Below are 22,297 nucleotides of genomic sequence, written 5' to 3' on the forward strand. Positions count from 1 at the left end.
ATAATTGAATGTAAAGGCTTCTGTCCAGGGGAGCAGCACTGCATTAATCACTGCAACCTGGCGGAGCCAGGCCGATAGATCTTCCCGGCATGTAAAATAACTCATGTTAATCATTGCTTGTGATTTATCCTCTTCTCTGTCTCGTACATGAATTATTCAGGGTGGTGCTGGGGGAGACCAGAGCAAGGAAAGCCACAAGAAAGTCCCATGGCTGGTGCAGGTGGCCCAGTTCCACTGGCTGAGAGGGAAAAGCAGGATGCAGTGGGCTCTCCCTCCAGCCCTGGGCACATCCAGGCTGCGGGAGATGCTTGGCCGGGGTCTTTGCTCTCACAGGGGCCGCTGGAAATTAATTGCATGGTTGACAGCCTTGTGTTGAACTCTCCAAGCATCTCCACCTGGGCTTCTTGGGACAGGCTGTCCTCCCATCCGTCTTCGTGCTGGCTGCAGGGCTGTGTCCATCATTGGCGCCGCATTTGTTTTGCTGTGGGTATTTTTCTTTAGCCCCAATTATGCTCAGGCTTACACCAAAACAAACAAGCCCTGGGATGCAGAGGTACCTGGCTGGCTCAGACAGGCTGGTGCCGCAGCTGACCCCGGGGCTGATAAAGGACCCACAGTGTCGCTGCGCCGGAGTCTGGGCTTGCAAAATGTGACATGGTTTCTCTTGACAAGTAATCACTGGGGAGCGGGCGGCATCAATTAATGGGTAATTGGCCTCATTTTAGGTCAGAGTTTCCAGGCTGGGCTCCTTTTGGCCCTCTCTCTGCTGCAGGGGTCGGCATCCCCACCGCAGCACCTGGACGCAAAGCCTGGAGGGAGCCGGTGGACAGAGGTGCAGGTTGATCCCCCAGTGACAGCAGCTGAGGGGGTCATTTCCCTGGGCAAGCAGGGATATTAGCAGCAAAAGGGACCCATCCGGGTGAGGATGTGACCAGCCCTGCACTCACTGTTGCCATCTGTGCCCTGGCCAGGCTGGCAGCAGGTGTCCTGCCAGAGCCACGGGGTGTTTTGGGGCTGGACGCTTTCAGGGGTTCAGATCTCTGCATGGCCCTGTGTGGAGGCAGAAGCAAGGTATGCTGGCTTTGGATTTAGGGGTGAATTGAGATACCTCTAATGTCGAGAAGTGCAAATATTTCTGGTCCATGTTTGCTTTAAGAAAGTCAATAGTGAGGTGGTTGCTTATAACACTTATCGGGGAAACTGAGGCACCGAAGCAACTTTCCTGACACAAAAAAATCCCTCATGAAACAGGCCTCTCCCAGCCACAATATGAGGCCCAAGGGGCAGCTCCCAGGGCATCCCCAGCCCTCTCCAGCGAAGCAGCCGGGTCAAAGAACGGAGATGTACATTCACCTGCCCTCGGCAAGAGCCCTGTCTTTCTGCAGCCTGTCTGGGAACTGCATCCCACTGCAGCTCCAAAACGGTTCAGCGGAGGAATATGGGATGGGAGAGTAATTCGATGCTCTGAGTGTCCAGAACGGATCCTGCTAGAAATACCCATCTGACATGCTGCTTGAGATAAAGCAGGGGAGATGGCTTTACTTTAGCTTATCAGACATATTTCCTCCAGAGAGATCTCCATCAGCTCGGGGAGGAAACTACTGATTTTTTGTGTTTTGGTGGCTTTTTTCCTTTTGAAATTTTTGAAGAGGAAAAATGATAATTGCAAAAATATGTTTCACTTGGTCCTTATTTTGTTAGTGAGAAAGTTTTACGCAGGAAAGTTTCTATCTCTGTTTTATTTTAGTACCAGCAATAGAAGGTGTTGGGTTTTTTTTTCCACAATTGAGATGAAGTAAAAAATGCTGCCTGGAGAACAAGGTGGAAAATAAATTTTTAAGTTGAAGAAGAACAAGTGACATGCTTTGAAAGCTGTGTTTTTCATAATTATCCAATGGAGACAAAGCGAAGCACAAGCACAACGTGGCAATTTCCCCCACTACTTCAAAGCTGATTTAATGAAATTCCATTTCTCAGGGAAAGAAGCAGCTCATCGGAAAGCATTTGCAGACATCCCCAGGACCCAAGCTCATCCGCAGGATCCGACCCATTGCCTCCTGCCCAGACTTTTTACATGTGCTGGGGAGGTGCAAAAGGACATCATGAATGCCCTCGCTCCATGAAGACCTGCAGGGGCTTGCAGGCCCTGCCAAAGGCCTTGCAAGGCTTTGCTTGGCCTCCCCTGCCATGCAAACTGCTTCACTCCTCGTGTCTGCTATCATCAGTCCTTGCTGGGCAGGTTTTGGGGTTTCAATGTCCCTCAACTCCCCCAGTCCCATGGCTGCAGGGGATGTGGCTGCCAGCCTGCTCCTCTTCCTCAGGGCCACATCCAGGCACTGGGGGGTCTCATAAGGGACCTTCCCTCCAGGACATCTCCCCCTAGGGAGGTGGGGACCCTCATCTACCCCACCATCCAACACCCCTCTTCCCCTTGCCAGCCTCAGATGTGCTCACAGTGGGGCGGGCACATGAGCAGGATGTTGCAGTGCCAGGCAGGATGGCTGCTCGCCTGGCATAAGCCCAGGGAGCTGTCGTCTCGCCACCACAGTGCTACTAAGCATCAGGCGTTCAGCATCAGTGTCCCAAAACCACCAGCAGCTTCAGGGGATGCACCTTGCAAGCTGCAAGCATGAGCAAATGTGGTGCGGTGCACCAGTGCAAGGCTGTGAGCACATTAAGAACCAGTTTTGGTACGGCAGCACATGGGGACCTGAGCCTGGGGAGCACAGCCAGCCCTCAGGAGCTGGAAGTCCTTCCATCCATTTGACCTTCCAACTCCATTTATCATGGTTTCTGAAAACTGTTATCACTTGCTAGTGTTCTGTGAGTGCCCCTTTACACCCTTGGTCTGGGAAATGCAGCCCTGGGATTGTGCTCTCCCACCTGATGTACCCTAGAACCCCTCTCATTCATTTTCCTTCAATTTTTTCCCCAAATCCCAGCTCTGTTTCAATGAGGAGACACTTCTCCAGCCTCCCAGGTTTTCTGCTCTCATTTTCAGCTCTGTTTTAACCTGCCCCAGCCATCGCTGAACATAAAAGTTTGAGCTTGCTGGTAGTCATGGGGCATTTCCCCATGGCCTGAACACCTGGGACTGCGATGGCCTTAGAGATTCCCGTGGGCAACAGGCAGGGAGAACACAGGTACCGGTCAAACACAGCGGCCTGGAGGGAAGCATCAGCAGGAGAACCAGCCCTTGCTGGCCAAGCTTTGCTGTGGAGTGGGCAGGGCTAGGGAGGTGCTGGACCAGCAGTGAGCTGAGCCTCTTGCCAGCCTGGCAGCAGCATTAGGTCCCTGGAAAGTGATGTTTCCAGGCTGTCATTGATCTTCAATGCCCAGCGGCACTGGGTGTGTGGCCAGGGTGGGCAGTGCATTGGGTAGCTGATTGGGGTGGTGATAGATGGGCAAGGTGTTTGGGGCTCATTAATTTCCTGGCAGGGATCGGCTTGTCACATCTCATAATGCAATCAAATTGGGAGCATGTCTGACGCAGGGAACACGAGGAGCACTGAACTGGGAAGCAGAGCACTGCCTTGCAAAATGCTTCAGCTGATAAATCTCCCCACCACTGTGAGAGTTTAATCCTGCTAAATGCTGAGCACCTGGGGCACAGCTCAGCCTTGGCCCTATAACCCTCAGCAGGGACACTGCTCCTGTTTGGCTGATTTCTTCAGGCTGCCCAGTAAAGGTGGCTGTGCAGGGGATGCTAGAGCTCAGCTTAGTGCTGCCTTGAAGCCCCACCATCCCTGGGGTGCAGGTCTCCTGGGAAGCTTCTGCCTTCAAGCATGGAAGTCTGGATGGGCTGGACCACAGCCTTCCTTCCCCTGAGCTCGGCTGCAGCCAGGCTGGGGATTTGCCTGGATCCCTAGAGCAGGTGCTTGGTTGTTCAGCAGGAGCAAACTTCCCGGACCAGACACACACTGGGAGCAGCCAGGTTCCCCAAAGCATGTGCCGGGTTACAGCCAGCACTGCCACTGCCAGAGGATGCTTGGGACGGGGCTGCAGTGGGGGGTCAGGGCAGATGAGCTCATGCTCCTTCCCAGCCTGAAACTCCCCAAATCCCCAACCTCCTCTCCAAGAAGCTGCCGCTTCCCGTCCTCCAAAGGAATAGGACAGCACGGAAACAAAAAGATTTTTAAAAAAACCCTCCGTGGTGACAAACATGAGCAGCATGGCTGTGAGCCAAGGCACTGCTCTCCTACCCTGGGGACAAGCTCAGGGGGGACGCATGGCCATTCTGGCCAGGCCTGTGGAGGTGGGAGGCCATTTTTTTCCGGCTGTGGCATTGTTCTCCAGGATCTGAATAAACACCCGGCCAAGGGCACCCCGGAGAAGGGCACATTTCCCTTCCAGCACACGGAGCCTTCAAGGAAACCTCTTTTGTGTCTGCCTTTGGCTGACCCTCAGAAACCACCTTGGCTCCTTGCAGGCGGCGGTGCCTGCAGCAGCACCACGAGTCCCTTGCTGTCAGGAGAGGGTGGGACAGGGCTGTCTTCCGGCTCCTGAATGTACATCTGGTCCATGGTCTCCTCTGAGAGAGCTGGGATCCCTCATCTGCTTCTTCAGGGCCTAAACCCTGCCCAGGTGTGAGGGTTAATTGTGCTTTAGTTAATACTTTTAATATGAGTATTATTCAATAGTAAGGATTTGATAATCATTTAGTTGTAAATACCACTCGTTTGCTACTATTGATTGCTTTGGTTTGATGCTATTTGCAGACAGTGGGGAGCTGAGGGTGGGCTCAGGCACCCCAAGGAAAGCTGCAGCATCCCGAGGGAGGGGAGAGATGCTCTGCAGTGGCTGTCCCCACGTGGGACAGAACTGGGAAAATGCCACTCCCTGGTCTCATGGAAGTGGACAAGGTTTGAAACCTGCTGGTTTTGCAGGCAGCCCTGGCTTGGGGCTGTAGCTGCCCTGCAGAGCTGCAGTTCTCTGCTTTTGGGAGACTTTCTGTCTTCGAGCCCACCCATCAGCCACTCTTGGGGGTCCAGGGCTTGGCTGGGACCCACTGGGGTCTCATGTCCTAGGGATGCTCTAACTGCAGAGAGGGCACTGAGCAGGGGAGAGCCAGCCACCTGCGCTGGGCACAAAGCCCGGAGCTGGCACATTCCCCTACTCAGCGTGAGGCTCCAGCTTTGCACACTGAGGCTCTCGCAGGTGCAACAGTGTCTGATGGGCTGGGAAAGGCCCTGGGTCCCTCTAGGAGGGCAATGACACAAAGATGCTGCAATGTTCAGGGGTGCTGCTGTTCCACAGGGCAGAGAAGGACCCCGTGCAACCAGCTCCAGAGGCACCAGAAAGCAGGACCTGCCAGGTGATGTCGGGGATATAATTTTCCCTTATAGTTCATGATTTTAACATGAGCGTGTCAGTGCTTAGAAGCCTCTGCATCTTTCATTTTGTTTCATGCTGAATCAGACCTTGCCCCTGGGTAGGAAAGAGTTGCTGACTGCCCAGCCTGCTTCGTTGTGCTGTCCAGGTGTTGCCTGGAGAAGACAATACTCTTCTTTCTCCCCAGGACAGGAGTTGGGGAGCAGGTTAGCAGCCCGCTGTGTGTCTGTTATCCAAAGCACTGAAAGGGCTGCAGATGAACTAAGTGAGGGACTAAGTAAATAAAGGATTGACCTTCCACCCCAGGGGCCAGAGGGCAGCTACAAACTAGTGCTGATGTGAAATAGAGAGGCAAACTTTGCAGCCTCTGGAGGAATTTTCCCTGGAAGCATCAGAGAAGGCAAAGGACTCATGTATCACCCTGTTTGCATGAACACGAGGATGATGGCTTTGCCACCCAGAGGTCTGAGCTCTGGCCAGTGGCTCTGGGAGGGACACTGTCAGCTCAAGGGCTGCAGCAGGTCTGCAGGAAAGGGCTATGGGGAAATCCCTGACTTGGAGGCCTGGGGCTTTCAGCGTGGTGACCCGTGGGCAGCTTGGCACAAGCAAGTTGCTGTGTTTCCTACAATGTCCTGCAAAGCCATCACAGCGCTGCTGTGTGCCCCGCAGATGGATGGACCTCGGAGCAGGTTCTCTGTTAAGCCTGTGGGCACTGAGAGCAGGAACTGCTGGAAATGCTTGGGCTGTGCAGTACAGAGTTTTCAAAGGACTTTTTAGAAAGGGGCCACATCTAAATGACTCAGGCTGGGCAACCAAAATGCCCAGTTACTGTTGGCCATATGCATATAGGCACATGGCTGACAGTCATACGATAGAGGCAGAACACCACGAGGGATGGACGGGTCAATAGGAGGTGGCAGATGGACACTGCCACTGGAGAGAAGGAAAAATGAGCGGATAAAGCTTGGGGAGCTGGCCATCAGCAGAGGAGAGCTAAGACTTTATGGGGGTATTTTGTGGTATTTTGTTCTGACTGAGTGAAGTTGGACCAAGGGGTGTTTTTTGTTGTTGCTTTTCTTCTCACATTAGGGAGAGAGATGCAGCTCTGCTTATTATTAATAGCTGGGGATATGTGGGCTGCCACAGAGCACTTCTGATGTGCCCACAGGGCTCTCAAATGCTGGATGACGCACGGCTGATAGCCAGGCTGTAATTCAGTCACAGGATCCTGATAATGTGCACAAACCTCCCTAAGCCTGTTGCATTGTGAAGTACTGTGAGTGATTTACACCCTGTTAGTGGCTAACTGATCTGTGAGTTACCTACAGCACGACCCAACCCTCTGGGCTACTTAGGGCTCCACTTGCCATTTCAGTTGATCCCTGGGAATGGCTGTTCCTCCCTTGCATTCGATGCCATGGTACTGTGCTTGCCTTCCCCCTGGTGCAAAAAAAAAATCCGCAATCCCCCAAAGCACCCTGTTAAGAACTTCCACATCTCATTGAGCTGTTATTAATAGGAGGATTGTCTGGTGTCACAGCACAGGCATAAAATACATTAACATTATCACATAATCTTATTTAGCAAACGCTTGTGTTGCTTCGCCCTTGGTAATTGCATTTGGGAGATGCAATATTTATGAAAGGGGAGAAGGAAATGTCTTGACTCATCTCCTCTGAGCAGTAAAAGTCCTGGGGAGAAAAAAAAAAAATGCTGGAGGGATTGTGGGAACCTGGGAAGGGGATGTCGGAGCTGCTGCTTCGCTCTTGATGAGTTTGGTGTCTGGCGGGGCTCTGTCTAAGCCTGGCACCGTGCCGCTCCTGCTATTGAGTGAGGTTGGGGTCCGGACCCCGGTTTTGCAAGGGCTCTTCTTCCTACACTACGTGGTGTCGGAGGCCAGCGCTCTCCTGGCACTTCTCTGTAAATACTGCTGCGAGCTCGCTCGCTGCCTCGCGTTAGCTCTTACTCCCAATTGCACCTGCGAGGCTCCCCGGTGAGGCCGTGCTCGGGGCTCAGCTCCGAGGATGCCGCCCGCTAAGCACGGTGATGGATTAGGATTTCTCCCAGGACTGAAATCCACCCAAGCTGCCCTGCATTTCTCCGTAGGACCTCACAGACCGATAGCAGGGTCTGAAGAGCAGAGTTTTATCCCGGATACAGCATCCCCGACCCTGGGAGCTCAGATCTGGGTGTGCACCTTTCCTCCCACCTCTGAAGCTCCGGCTCTTGCCACTTCCAATATGAGCTGCTGGAAGTTGTCCCTGTTTCTCAGGACATGCTGTACTGAGCTCAGCTACAGCTGCGAGACGGAAAGGAGACAACGGCTTGGAAGATTATTTAACGGCTCGAACAGCTCCATTCTTTCGGAGCCTTTAAGTGTATGTCCCAAGAAATCAAAACTCATTTCCCCACCTGCAACCACCCACGTCCCTTCGTGTCCCCGGTGTCCATGGGTGACCTTGTCCAGCCAGCGAGGCACTGCGGGCTCTGCTGGGGTCCCGGAAAGTCGCGGAGGGAGCAGTGACGTTAAACAGCGACTTTACACAAGCCCTCGACCCTCTCGGTGCTGGAACTGGCAGTTCGAAGCCGCCGGTGATGCGCATGGGACTGAAAAACCGGTGTCACCTACTCTTCTCCCTGACTTATGTTTACACACCCTGTTTAATTTGTTTGTTTTCTGTCGTGCTCTGTCCTTAAGCTGATTTTCGGGATCCCACCTGGCCGGTTAGAAACAACATCCGCAAAGCCTTTGGGATGGAGACGGCTCAGTCTTCTCCCCGTGCTTGCTCGGGAAGTCCGGGAGGCTGTAAGACTGGAAATAACAAATAATTACAGGTGGAAAATACAATTAATACAATAGTGGAAAATGCAATTGATCAATTAAATTTACAAGTGTGGAGAATGCTATTTGCATAAATGACCGATCGTGTTTAAACTCGGATAATCCCTTGCACTCCCCATCCCCGGGGCTTCGGTCCCCGGCCGGAGTTCTCTCGGTGCTTAACCCCGTGGGGAGCGGGAGGAGTGGGATACGGTGGGGCGGGCGGATTGTGCCACGGCGGGAGGATTAGGGGTTTGGAAACCCCGATGATTTTCTATTTTTTTTTTTTTTTTCGATCACGGTTAATCCCAAGTATCTTCTGTTCTGCTGCGCTGCAAATGACGTGCGGCGAGTTTTACAGATGCCCTGCCGGAACTTGGATGTTTCTGCCGGCGAATGAAAAACGTCTGAACCCACCAAAGTTCCCTAATTTCGGAGGCCGAAGGGACCCCTGGGCAGCGCAGGGACCCGTTCTCGCAGCCGCCCACCTGTACGACAGCTGCCGGGGGGTGTGGGGGGGGGGGCTGCCCCTCCTGCCCAGCCCTCCTCTCCGAAGGCTAATGCAAACAGCAGCAAATTAGATTTAAGTTTACCCATTGGTTCTGCCATAATTTGTATTTGCTTTTTGCTTGCTAATTAACCTCGGAGAGGGAAAGGAGGGAAAACAAATAAATAAATAGACGCGAGGATTTACCGAGGAAGATTTTGAGGTTTTTATAGCTAAGCTCGTAACAATGTTTGCAATAATTAAGACTATTATTATTGGATCTTCTTGTTCATTAGTGAAAGCTACTTTGTTAGCGGAGCCGGCCCTGCCTGCACGGCGTGTGCGGAGCTGCCTGCGCCCCTGCCCCCGAGGGCTGCTTTTAGGATAGGGGGAGGCGGGGGAAAAGAGGCACAAATCTGTTGGCAAAACAGGACTTTGTCTGATGGGGAAAAGACCTAGGGCTCAGAGCAGGCTGGAGACAAAAGCAGCCGCCGCTCCCCCGGCGCGAGAACAAACAAGGCAGCAGCCGGCAGCCGGGTCGGAGGGGGGCGAGCAGCCCCCATGGGCGCGGGGAAGTCGCAGGATCGGGGCGAAATCATGACTGCCACCCTTTGTGTCGCGACAGACCTGGCTGTCTCTGGGGTCAGCGCTTCTCGGAGCGGGAGACTCTCAAGGGGAGGCGGCGAAAGGACGCGGGTATCCAGCCCACGTCTGCTCCGTTACCGCGCGGCTGGCACGGGAGGTGTAATTAAGCCGGGAGTTAATAACGGGGCAGAGCCCCCGGTGTCCCCCGCTGCCGTCGGTGCCCTCGGGGGTGGCGGCCAGACGCCGTTCATTAGCGGAGCTGGTGCGGGGCGGGTGGCCAAGGGGACGGGGCTAATGGGATTACACGCATTTCTGCACGGTGGAGAGAAGGGCTGGTGCCGCAGGACCAATAACTTATTGGCAGATGCTCCTCCGGCAATCGGCAACATTGAATATTCATGGTGCGCCGCCGGGCACTTGAGCCCCCGTCGGCCACCACCCAGCTCCCTTCCCTCCCGCGGGTACCCCCGGTCGAGAGACCCGTGATGGGTGGGAGCCCCCCGGCCCGTCGCACGGAGCCGGTCAGTCCCGGGGCAGCAGCAGGCAGGGAGGCAGCCGAGGGGGTGGGGGGTGCAGGCCGGCCTGTCCTTCGGGGCTCAGTGGCACCCGCATTTCTTGCGCCCGTAGATGCGATGAGTTGTGACTGTTCTCTTCCCTCTCCTGAACTCGTTTTTTCCAGGCGGCCAGCAGCTACAAGGAGGCGAGAGGGGAGTTTGCGGAGTGTTCTAAATACTTATTTTTAGTAGAAAACAACTGGCCCCGGAGAAGTCTTTGACTGAGCGCGGTAGCCGGCCGCACTCCCCGCCCGGGCCCCGCCGCGATCCTCCGGCCCCACCGCTTTTTCCCCGCCGTGTTAACTCGTGGCCCCTCGATCGTTTGTAACCATAAAGGGGAGAAATATTGTTGCGGGCGAAGTTCGTGCGATGCCGCAGCTCCCGCTGCGCCGGGCACTTTATACTCATTAAGTGCAGCGGCGCTAAGTCATTACCGTAATAAGGAGTTATGCTGAATACAAGGGGCCACGTTTCCAAAGCCATAAATTACAACTGTCAGTGCGTATTCGAGGGATCAACAGAGCTGGGAGTAATTATTTACAGCGTGCTTTATAGAGCAATTAAAAATTCCCCAAATGGTGTTAATTGCTTTTAATGCGCAGGAAGCGCGGCCCGTCCTTTCCGCGGACGCGGAGCCGGAGGAAAGCCGCCGCCGGCGGGGTGGTGGGAGGATTTGGGGGACCATCCGTACGGGGTGGGTCTCAGTGAGATATTCGGGAAACGAAATAACGCGCCGGGAAGCTCGTACGTCCGCGGGAGGCGGCTGTTTGGTGCGGGGGTCGCCCTGCTTCGCTATCGGCGACTGTCGCGACACTTGCGACATGACTTAGGAAGGGCAGTAGCGCTGAGAGACTGAGCCCCGACAGCAGCGGCGGCAGCGTTCCCCTGCTCAGGGGAGAGACGAGGGCTGCTCGACGGGGCTCTCCGGTGAGCTCCTGCGCGCAGCCCCGGCCCGCACGGGCACCGGCCCCTCCGCCGTGACTGATTTCACAGGAGCTGGGCGGAAGAGAAAGAGTTGCGGGAGGTGGTGGATGTGCGGAGGGCTGAATAATCACCCGGGGCTGGGAGGACCCCCAGCCCAACGAATTAAACGAATTAAGAAGTGAGGAAGGGAAGGAGTCGGGGCGCGCCCTTCTGCTGGTGGGGTGCGGGTGCGTTCGTCACCGTGCACCTGCCTGTGGCGCACTCTCCTCCTTTTAGGAAAACAGGAGGATTTTATCGGTTCCAGAAAGCGCTGCTGAGAGCGCAGGTTTCGGACTGAGGCCGGTGCGCTTTGCTGGGACCCTGCCAAGGTCCCAGACACGACACTTTTGTCCCTGGTCCCTGCAGGAGGGCTTGTATTTCGCAGCAGTCTCCCGGCAAGCAGCTGCGAGGCTGGGAGGCAGCTTGTGATGCTGAGCTCCTGGGAGCCCCGAGCTGCAGAGGAGCTCAGTGGCTAAGGGGAGAAAGCCAGCAAGGCAGAAGAAAATGGGAATGGAGGGTGGAGGTCAGGCCCTGGCTGGGCTGCCCTTCTCCTCTAGCAGGGGGCAGATGCACTCAATCAATGAGAGAACCTGAGAAAGAATCCCAGGTCTTCACGGGGAGGGAGAGGGGAGCCTTATGCAGCACGGGAAGGGAGCTCATCTCCACTGCCGTCTCCTTGCACAGATATACTAAGCCCCCAACTCTCAGCCGAGGCAGGATTGAGCCATCGCTTTGGAAATGAGCCTGGCCCAGCAGCTGCTCGGCACAGATGACAAAAGTTCTAAGGCTGGCAGGGGTATGAGAATGGCCATGGGTGCTTGAAGGGGGTGAGACACTCTGGATAAGTAGAGACCAAGGGCACTGGGCTCCTCAACACACTGATTTTGCAGCAGCTTAGTGCATGTATCAGTGCTTTGGAGGCTTTCTTGTACCTCCAAAGAGGGCTGGATCCAGCTTGTTCATGCTTCCTCCAGAAAAGGATTTCTCTGGCCGGGAAAGAAACCCCTCTGCCATAAATAGCTTTTTCAGCAAACATCCGAGAATGCCTGTCTCCCTGGGCTCTGCTTAGAGCATGATTTCTGAGTTATCTCTTGCAGGGCCTGACATCCAGAGCTCTAGCAAGCATGGACAAATCCAGCCCTCAGCAGGTAGGAGGATGCTGGCTGGGGTCTGCCTCCAAGCACCAGCCAGGCAGAGCTGACTGGACTGGGGCACCTCTGTCCTCCACCCCAGGGATCCGTTTGTAGGATCACTGGATGCATCTCAAAGTGGGTGCTGGACCTCATAAACTCTCCCATTGGGATGTGAACTTGAAGGCACTAAGACTGACGCTGATGTGTCCTGGTGTGTGAAATTGCAGTACTGCCTGTCCTCTTAGAGGACTAAAGTCCTCTTTAGCCTCAGAATTAGGCAGTTCAATGCAAAGGCTATACTTGATTTGCCAGCTCTCCTGAGACGGGGCATATCCAGAGCCTTGTGCTCTACAGCACTGCTCAGGCTCCAGCCACAGGGAGCCCAAGGGGAAACTGAGACCAGGAGCAGTTTGAACTGGAGTATCTGAACCATGTGTTGTCCTGGGCCTTAGATGTGCAGTGCTCAAACTTCAATTCCAGGAGCTGTGTGGCTTTCCCAAGGCTGCAGGTGAGGTCTGCGGCTTTTGCAGGGATTAAATTCTTGGGCTGTGCATCATCCCAAAACCCATTAATAGTTCCCATCGACTTCCAGAAGTCTTGCATCCTTGTCAGGACCTAGCCCTGCCTGCCCTTCTCTTTTGTTGTCAGTGGGCCCTGGGCAGAGAAAGACCCAACTTTAGTCAGTCCCTGGGCAGGGAAAGACCCTACCTTTAATCTCTCTCCTGGCAGGTATTATTGCCCAAAAGCCCGTACCTTGGGCTCGGCAGCTGGGTGCCATGACCCTCATTAGCCAACCTGGCTCACTGGTGGTGACCTTGTTATTTCCTGGGTCTGGTCCCTCTGGGACCTTTGGCATCTGCTCAGCCTGGGGGATTTCTGGCACAGAGAAGGCTGAAGGTTTTTCCCAGTATCGACCGGGGCCTTTGGGATGCTCAAGCAGCATCAGATGGCAGTGTTATTTACTGGAGAGAGGGCACCTCCCAGGTCTCGGCAGCAGAGCTGGGTCCCTCTGGATGTCACAGCTTGCTGGCAGGGGACTCTAGCACTGTGTGGGGCTGGCAAGGTATGCTCTGCCGCTTCTCTGTAGAGACAACCTGACATGCTCAGGGCTGGTGAGCAGGCTCTGCCCTGTGTCCCCTGTGTGGGATGGCATTGGAGAAGAGGCCCAGGCTGGCCTGGGAGAAGGGCAAAGGCAGCTGCAACCCTGAGGGACGAGAAGACCCCCTGCCTGAGGGCAACCTCCCAGCCCTGGCTGGCCTCAGCCCTCCCTCCCTTCCCTCCCAGCTCCTCCTAACCACAAGGACTTTGGTTGATGGAGCTGGCGCCAGCGAGTTCCCTGAAGAGTTCAGAAGTCAAGAACTGAGGCAGGTATGGGGAGGGGGGAAACCCGACCCGGGCGGGCAGGCAAGGCTGGGCGGCAGGAGGGGGAGCTGGATGACCGGGCACTGGCTGGGTATGGGGCCGGGGGCAGCCATGAGCTGCTGCTGCCCACTGTGCCCCTACAACCTCCCCAATGCGGGGCCATAGTGATGGGTACAGCGATAGCGGTAGGTCCCCACTGAGGATCTTGAGGTCTCACAGCAGGGTTGTGGCTGGAGTGAGGGTGGCAGGAACCCACGAGCACCGGTGCATCAGTTTGTGTGTGTGTCTGTCTGGGGCTGTGTTAATGCATGTTGTGGGAGTGAATGCGTGTGTGTGCATATGAGCGCATACAGTCATGAAGGTGTGAGCAAGAACATGCGTGTGTCTGAATTTGTGCGAGTGCAGGGAGGGTTGGAAGTGTCTGTGAGAACGGGGAGTGCGCGCGAATAAGCGTGCACAAATGTAGGTGCGTGTGCAATCAAGTGTGCAGGACTGTGTGGCAGCACGGGTGTCTGTGAGGTCATGAGGGTGTTTGTGAGCATGTGGGCATCTTTGTGAGGGTGAGGCCGTGGGGGGGGGGCGGGTGTGAGGATGTGAGATGGTACGTACGGCAGTGAGTGAGGTGTACCTGAGTGCATGGGCACGAGTTGCTATGCCAGTGCATTTGTATTGCAGGAGGGATGTCCCCGAGCCAGCTGTCTTGCAGGACCCCCACAGTCCCCTGTGGGCACTAAAGCACCAGCACACTGAAGACACAGAGCACAGCGTTTGACCCAGCCAGAAGTGGGGAGGATGGAGTGGGCTGCCCAGTGCTGGCAGAGTACAGACCGTGGGGAAACCCTCGATGCTGCAGCCGGGAGCTGCGGGCAGTGCTGGGCAGAGCCGGTCAGCAGCAGCAGAGCGGGAGCACCGACAGGACAGGGCCAAAACGAGTTTTGCAGCAAATTATGGCAGCAGCTTTCAATTTTATTTTTTTTTTAACAAAAACACTCATCTCCCCATAGGCAGGCACAGGAGGAGGCCGTGGCAGCCCTCGCGCTGCCGCGGTGTGCACCACTGCCTCAAGGGAGCAGCTGGGGCCAGCCCTCATTCTGGGGAAATAAGGCCCCCCTGGCCCCACCGTAATTCTCTGGAGGGTAGGTGTGCTTCAGATACACATCACCTCATCCCATGGTACCCCATGCACGAGCCTAGGCACCCCTGGGGGCCCTCCTGACTGCCCCTGTGCCCCCGTTCTGGGGATGGGGGAACCCCCCCCCTCCTCCTCCGCAGCTTTTTGAGAGGTGCTGACTTTTGAAATTGAGAACACCCCTCCGGACAAAAGGGGCACAGCTGGTCTGGGACCCCTCCAGGAGGAGATCTCCCAGATTCGGGCCCTGCATGGGATCAGCCAGCAGCCCATGGGGATTGCGGCCCAGGGCCTGACCCCTCTGCGGGAGCTGGCAGCCAGGACCCCCCTCCCTAGCAGGCCATGACCACAAACTGCAGGACAAAATGTGCCCCTCTGCCACCTGGTACCTGCTGCTCCTTTACCCACACCAATGCCCTGCACGCACCCAGTGCTGACTTTATAAGGCTGAGACGGGTGGTGATTTATTTTTTTTGGGGGGGGGGGGGGCGAGGGGGAGCTGGGGAAGAGGAAACTCCTTTTCTCGTGTGCTCTTCTCTGCTGTCATTCATTCGGCTCCTTCCAGCATCCAGCCAATGGAGAGTGAGGGCCCGGGAGCAGCAGGCCTGGGGTAGCGTGATTGATGGGCAAGCGGGGCGGCGGGGCGCTCGCACTCGCTCTCCGCTGCGCTCCGCGCCATTCCGCGGGGCTCTCGGCTCCCCACCGCCCGCAGTGGCGAGGGGTCCCCGGGGCACCTTCGTGTGCACGTGTGTCTGTGTGCGTGTCTTGGGTGAGCGGCTCTTGGCTTGGGGTGGTTGTGTCTCGGTGGCGTGGGGGTGCTGGATCCCATCAGAGTGGGACCGGCGTGCGTGGGTGGGGGTGTCGCGTCTCCGCTCCTGGGGGCTGTTGGGACCAGGAGGGTGTGTGGTGCGGTTGTGTCTCGAGTGTGCAGCTCCTGTCTCGGCTGGGCACGGCTGTTGTGTCCTGCGCTGCAGGGTCGTTTGGCTCCCGTGGCTCGGTCGCGCATGGCTCTGCTGTCGGGTCTTCGGGCTGAGGGTGTAGCTGCCGTGTCCCGGTTGTGCGTGGTGCGTCCTGGGGTGCGCGACTGCCGTGCTATGGGACCCAGCGTGTAGCTGGCGCTCTCCGGCTGTGCGCGGCTCCGTTGCGTGCCCTCCGTTGTCTGTTTCGGGGCGGTGCGGGGCTGTGCTGCCCTGCCCGTGGCGGAGGTCCGGCCCCGGTGCCCCGGGACGTTGTGCGCGGCTCCGCTGCCGGGGCCGGGCGGCGGCGGCTGCCGGGTGGCGGCATGGAGCACCTCGGGGCTCACCACCTGCACCAAGGCCAAGCCGAGCCCATCAGCTTCGGCATCGACCAGATCCTCAACACCTCGGAGCCGGGCAGCTGCATGGTGTCGCACCCGCGGCTGCAGGACTCGGCGGACTACGGGCTGGGCTGCATCGTGGGCAGCGCCTACAACACGGTCACGGGTGGCTACGGGGCGAGCGGCGGCGCGGCCGGCGCCTACACCGGCACCTCCTGCAGCATGGGCGGCCTGCCCGGCTCCTACAACGTGAACATGGCGGTGAGCATGAACGGCAACACCTTGAGCTCGGCCGGCGGGGTGATCCGCGTCCCGGCTCATCGCCCGGTGGCCGGCGGCGTGCACCAGCCCCTCTCCGCCGCCGTGCCGGCGGTGAACGGCATGAACAGTCTCACGGGGCTCACCTTCCCCTGGATGGAAAGCAACAGGCGGTACACAAAAGACAGGTTCACAGGTGAGTCAGGCCACCGGGACCCCTCCTTCCCTCCCTGTTCCCGCCGCCCCGCTCCCTTCCCCGCCGCCCGGCCTCGGCGCGGCAGCCGGTGCCCGCCGGGGAAAGCAGGATCCGGCCCCGGGTGGAGAGAGCGGCCCGGATCGCCCTGGGAAGTCGGTCCCGGAGGAGGCCAGAAGCAAGAAGGGGTGGAAAATGAGGCGCATTCTGTCCCCCCTAAATGCATTAGTTTTGGTTTATTTTTGTTTGTTCGTTCGTTTGTTTGCCTTTTAAATTTTTTTGTTTGGTTTGTTGTTTTTTCTTTTTCCCCGGGATGCGGCCCGGCAAAGGCGGGCAGGGACAAAACGGGACGGCAAACTCCGCACACCTCCCACAAGCCCCGGGCACGGCTGCCCGCTCCCTGCCGCCCCGCCATCCGACCCAACACCCGGGGAAAGCTTCCTTTAGAATAGAGGGTTATTTCGGAGGCACAGACCGGCCCGACGGGAAAGAAGCCCGGCGGCCCCGGCCCTCTCCCGCCCGGGAAGGCAGGCCCGTTGCCGGCCGCTCGTACGGCTGTTTTTCCCGTGCGTACCGTAACCGGGCTGTTTTGCCCCGGCTGCCGGTTTCGGCTCAGCCTTTTCCCCACCAAAATGGACTTTTTGCAGCCCCGAGTCGATTCGGACTCGAGCCACAGCCGCTTTCCCGATCCGCCGCCGTTTCCAGGAGTATCTGGGCTCGTCCTTCGGCGCTAACGAAGCAAAAATTCAAACAACGAAAAGAAAACAAACACACACACAAACAAAAAAAAAGCAACGAAATTGCAACGGGGAAAAATCAGCCCTCGCTCTCGCACCAGTGCCTCTTCCCGGCAGCGGACACCGAGGCCCGATTTTTCCAAGTTCACGTTTAATTTCGGCCCGATGGCGCTGGGCTCAGGCACGGCCGCGGGCGAACAAACGGGCCGTTTCCTGGGCAGGCACCGGGCTGATTTTCACGGAGCCCTTTCCTGGCCCGGACCGGCTGAGACACGCCGCGAGTTTTCGCCGATTATTTTTTCGTGTAGGGAAGTAGAAAACCCAAAAATAATTTTAAAAAATCCCAAATCAGAACCAAATGGCAACTCCCACTTTCAGCCCGGGAAGTTATTTCCCGGGTACGAAGCGCCGGGGCCGAGAAAGGCGGCGTTTGCCCCAGACGAAATTAAATCGAGTCCCGGCTGCAGGAAGGTAGGAGCCCCGGCTCGGCGCCGGGACCGGCTGCCGTTACCGGCCCGCCCCGGCACTTCGACGGGCAAGCGGCCGCCTTCCCCGCCGCCAAAGCCGAGCGGTGCCCAGCGGGTTCCCGTAGCGCCCGGGGAAAGCGCCGGAGCCGCCGCCGCGTTTTTGCAGCCCGTGCGCGGGTGTCGGCTGGGAAGCGGCGGCTTCGCAGCGGGGGGGTCCCCAGCCCAGCGCCCGGGAGCCGGAGCCCCTCTGCTGATGTGTCGCTGCTTGCTTCTTTGCCTCTCATCCCCCTCCTCCTCCCGTGTCCCCCCCAGTGGCCCTCTCACCCTTCACTGTAACACGCCGTATAGGTCACCCCTACCAGAACCGCACGCCCCCCAAGAAGAAGAAGCCGCGCACCTCCTTCACCCGCCTGCAGATCTGCGAGCTGGAGAAGCGCTTCCACCGGCAGAAGTACCTGGCCTCGGCCGAGCGCGCTGCCCTGGCCAAAGCCCTCAAGATGACGGACGCTCAGGTGAAGACCTGGTTCCAGAACCGGCGCACCAAGTGGAGGTGAGGGGCTGGGAGGCTCGGCGGACCCGGGGGGCAGGTGCCGGGGCAGCCCAGGGGAAGCAGGCCCGGCTGCCTCCAGGTCTGCCAGGGGCATCGGCGGCTGCGTGTGGTGGTGTGAGCTCTGCTAGTGCACGCGTGGGGGGGTCATACCTGTGTGTGCATGGGAACGCGTGTGTATACATGCGTGGGAAAGCATGCGGGCATGCACAGCCATGTGTGTGCGTGCGGTGCTCGTGGATACGAATGTGTGTGTGGGAGGGGGTGTAGGCCGTGCGTGCACGTATGTGTGTGTGCACGCAGTGAGTGTGCGCGCACCCGCGGGTGTGTGTGCAAGCAGGGCGCGCGCGTATAACTGCACAGTGCATGTGAACGCTCTTGTGTGAAGGCCACGTGCAGTGGGTGTGCACGCATGCAGCGTGTGTTCGTGCGTGTGCCCGTGTGTGCGCGCTTACACGTGGGTGTGCGTGCAAGCCAGCTATAGATGTGGTGCGTGTGCAGGCAGTGTGTGTGTATGTTGTGTGCGCGCACCGGGCGAGCGTTCAAGTAGGTGTGCACGTGTGCAGTGTGGATGAACGCGTGTGTGCACTGCGTGTGTGTGCGCAGCGGCTGTGCGGCGGGAACAGCCGGTATCACCGGGAGCCCCGTGGGTGCGGCGGCTTCAGCACCTCTTTCCCCGGCAGCAGCGTGCGGGAGCCCCCGGCCCGGCCCGGCCCGGCGGGGTGCGTGGGGCAGCAGCGAGCCTCGGCGGGGCCGGTGCGCGGGGCGTGGAGAGGAGCGGCGGCGGGAGCCGGACCCGTCGGTGCGCGGCCGCGGCGGCAGCGGGACCCTCCGGCGCCGGGGCAGGGCCGCACTCCGGCGTGGGAGCGCGGCTCGGGCCGGATCCTGCATCCGGGACTGCCAGGATATCGGGTCCTGCCTGATGCGAAAATTTTCACCCCCGCGGCGTTTACGGCACCTCCTTGCCCAAAATGTGGTTTTTGGTTTTGGTGTTTGTTTTTTTGGTTTTGTGGGTTTGTTTTTTTTTTTTTTCCCCTTCTGCCGGCAGTGTTAGTAAAGCCGGCAGGAGAGGAAGAGGAGGCCGGGCTCACACGGAGGTTCCCGGGGTGTCCCGAGCACTCCAGTCCGGGGTGCATCCCCTCCCCTGCCCCAGGATGGGGACAGGCACACTGCAGGGCAGGGCCGACCTGGGCAAGGGGCAGCTCCTCTGGCAAGTCAGAAGAGAGGGATGTTGCTAGATGCTGAGCACTAGATGCTTGGGCACAGGCAGGCAGTAGCTTCTTCAAGGCAGGGGCAAAGGGCTTCCCTGGGGTCTCCCCAAGGCTGACTGGGACAGTGATTGCCCTGGGGTGCAAAGGTTGGATAAGAAATGGGGGACAAAGAACTTGAATCCGAGAGCGTGAGTGAGCCTCCCGCTCGGCAAGTCCTTTCCTAAAGAGCCCATGGCAGAGGCACTCCCCAGGTGCCAGGAAGTCTCCAGCTGGAGTGATCTCTGTTAGCCAGGAGCAGAGTCCTGGAGGAGGAACAATCCTGCCGTAGCCTGTGAAATGAGGTCAGCTATGTCTTCTAACCTGATTTCCTAAGGAAGTGAGGCAAATGCAGCTTGGCTGGCTCTCCATCTGTCTGTCAATACTCTTTGCGTCTGTTGGCTAAGTTCAGCCCCCTTTGGCAGAGGTGCAAAGGATACAAACCTATTCATACGTTTTGTGAAAAATAGCTGGGTAAAGAGAAACAAAATCCTGGTTCTGCCTAAGGGAAAAACTGCAGCCTGGCCTCAGCAGTAGTATTAGACATGGGAGAATCCCCACCAGCCTGAGCAAGAAGGACTTGGGCTTGCAAACTCTGCTTGTTTGCATCTGCGCACGTTGGGTGTTGTGGTGGAGATGCGGGTGCCCCTGGCCGATAGCATGCCCAGCTGGCTGCCCTGGTCCCTGTGCAGCGGTGGTGGGCTGCAAATAGTGCCTGGAGCAGTGGGCGCTGGAAGGAGCCGCTGGCAGGCGCAGCATGAGCTAGGCAGTGGAGAACATCCAAGAAGAGAGAGTTACTTTAAGCCCTTTGAGGGATTTAACTGCTTAAATAAAGGCAAGTTGGAGGGAGAGTCTGGCCTCTGCCCCCTCCGGGTGTCTCTGCTGGAGTGAGGTGACTGTGCAATTCCCTCCCCGGATTTGGGCTCTTGCTTGAGACACGGGAATCGAGGTTTAGTTCCTTCCTGCAAATTCAAACCTGCAGATTCAAACCTGCAAATCCCAGTCTGAGATGAGTGCATGAATGGGCCAGCTGCTTGGAGCAGGGAGATCTTCGGGAGCCGGGTGCTTGCAGGCACCGTATCCTGATCACCCTGGATGTGGAGCTCTCTCCTTCCTCTTGGGAGCATCTCTTCATTGTGCAGGGAGTCATTAAATATTAATTGAAGCAGAGATGGAGCTGCTCCTGGGCAGGGAGGGCCGGTGCTGCTCCGAGCTCCCTCTCCCCAGAACGTCTGATGTGAGGTGTTGACACAGTGATTAGAACAGGGAATGAGCCCCGAGCTACCTGCTCCCCAGATGGGAGCCTTGGCCTCATGCCTGGAGGCTCGAATGCCCCAGAGACCCATGGCCTCAATACAGCCCTTGTCCACTTCCCCAGTGGGGAGCCAGAGACCCCCTTCCCCATGCTCTGAGACGTCACCACTGAGCTCGGAGCTGCCACTTCTAATCCCTGCAGCGAAAGAAGATGAGACATCTCACATCCTCCTGAGTTGCTAAATTGAAAAGCTGCCATTTCCCCTGTTGCTGATCCACTGAAGCTGAGAGCGCCTCAGCTGGGCCCGGAGGTGTGAGCGAGGGAGGGGGTGCTTTGGGGTTCATCCTGGGACTGGCACTGTGTGCTGTCCCTGGGCTTTCCCAGCAGCATCACTGAAGGTGCCAGGTGATCTTCACCAGTAAAAGCAGAGGTGACCACAGGCTGCAGCCTCCAGACTGACCTGTCATCCAGTCAAGGGGGTGGTGGGATTTTCATTGTGGGTTTAAGTGTGTTCAGGCCATTTCTACCTATCCCATGCCCTCCTCCCAGACAGCCCAGAGCTGGGACCCTACCAACACTGGAGAGGATCCCTTCAGGCCCCCTAATCTCCTCCTCGACAAAGTCAGCTCTGCTGGTGTCATTCCAGACAGATGCGTGTCCAACCTGTTCTTAAAAATGTCCTTCTCCATCCTGCCCAGACAGTTTATTCTGGGCTTGATTCTTTGCACTGCTAAAAATGTGTTTCTAATGTTTAGCTGACATTTTACTGATTTTTGTCCTGCCTATAGTCGCCTTCATCCAGATTCTCATCACCTGGCCACCGCAGCCCAGTGGAGGAGATGGCACGATGGGTGCAGGGAAGGGGCTGCCCGGGGTGATGTTGCCCATCTCCCAGCCGTGTGCACTGCCAGTCGGTGATGCCTTACTTCGCTCCTGCCCCGTGCTCCTCGCTAGGACCTTGTGTGCTTGGCTCTCGCTGCTGGGCACAGAGCACATTTGCAGGAAATCGCACCTTTTGCAATCCTGTGGTGTGCCCCTTTGAGTGTCCTGACTCTGCTTAGATTTTTCCCATGGACAGAAAAAAATGCAGAGCTGTGAGCTGCTCTGGGCTCTTTTTGATCAGAGCAATTTTTGCTGGGACCAGTAAGATAGTCCCGGCCCCAGCTTTATGGGACTAACTGGCAGTTTGTGCAGGGGGTGTGGGACCATGTTCTGGCTAGGAACCCTCTTTTCCTAACCCCCAACCCTAAGCACCCAGTACAACCTTTTCTCTCTGGAATGTCCCTCCTTTGCTCCCCCAGGCCCCCCCCTAAACGTTCCTTCTCTCCTAGGAGGCAGACGGCAGAGGAGCGGGAGGCCGAGCGGCAGCAAGCGAACCGCATCCTCATGCAGCTGCAGCAGGAGGCCTTCCAAAAAACCATCAACCAACCCATCCAAGCCGACCCCATATGCGTCCACAACTCCTCTCTCTTCGCCCTCCAGAACCTCCAGCCTTGGTCTGACGACTCTACCAAGATCACCAGCGTCACTACCGTCGCCTCTGCTTGCGAATAAGGCTGGCACCCGCCAGCGGCACGGGCACCTTCTGCTGGTGGGGCTGTGCCCGGCAGGACACGTGGCATCCCTGTTTGTCCCCAGGGAAGGCTGGCACCCCGCAGTCCTCCAGCCACACTTGCATCCCACATGTCCAGCCAGGGGAACTCTCCACGAGGACCGAAAGGAAGGGAAACCACCCCAAAAACTCTCCCCGCCCATGGGGTTGCTGGAGCAGCGGTGGTGTCTCGCCTTCCCCCAGCCCTTTTGTTCTCTTGAAAGTCTCCGGTGCCGACTGTGAACTTGCTGACGTGCTGCCAGACAAAAACCCAGCCCTGACAGACACGGCTGCCGGCGTCCTCCCAGCCGAGGGAGAGAAAACTTCCTCCAGATTCTGC

At 57.4% G+C, this 22,297-nt stretch overlaps 1 protein-coding gene across 2 annotated transcripts; it reads left to right on the forward strand.

Moving 5' to 3' along the window:
- The first annotated feature begins 15,647 nt into the window (after window positions 1-15,647).
- On the forward strand, window positions 15,648-21,920 carry TLX1 (T cell leukemia homeobox 1). Of its 2 annotated transcripts, none has more exons than XM_086616763.1 (3): window positions 15,648-16,116; window positions 17,630-17,867; window positions 21,698-21,920. In XM_086616763.1, the coding sequence occupies exons 1-3, from the start codon at window positions 15,648-15,650 to the stop codon at window positions 21,918-21,920; spliced, it is 930 nt and encodes a 309-aa protein (XP_086472889.1). The 2 variants fall into 2 exon arrangements, with proteins under 2 accessions (XP_086472889.1, XP_086472890.1); XM_086616764.1 differs by having other exon boundaries at window positions 17,666-17,867.
- The last annotated feature ends 377 nt before the right edge of the window (window positions 21,921-22,297 follow it).

Source organism: Tauraco erythrolophus, chromosome 9 (assembly GCF_009769465.1).
Source record: "Tauraco erythrolophus isolate bTauEry1 chromosome 9, bTauEry1.pri, whole genome shotgun sequence".
NCBI classification, from domain to species: domain Eukaryota; kingdom Metazoa; phylum Chordata; class Aves; order Musophagiformes; family Musophagidae; genus Tauraco; species Tauraco erythrolophus.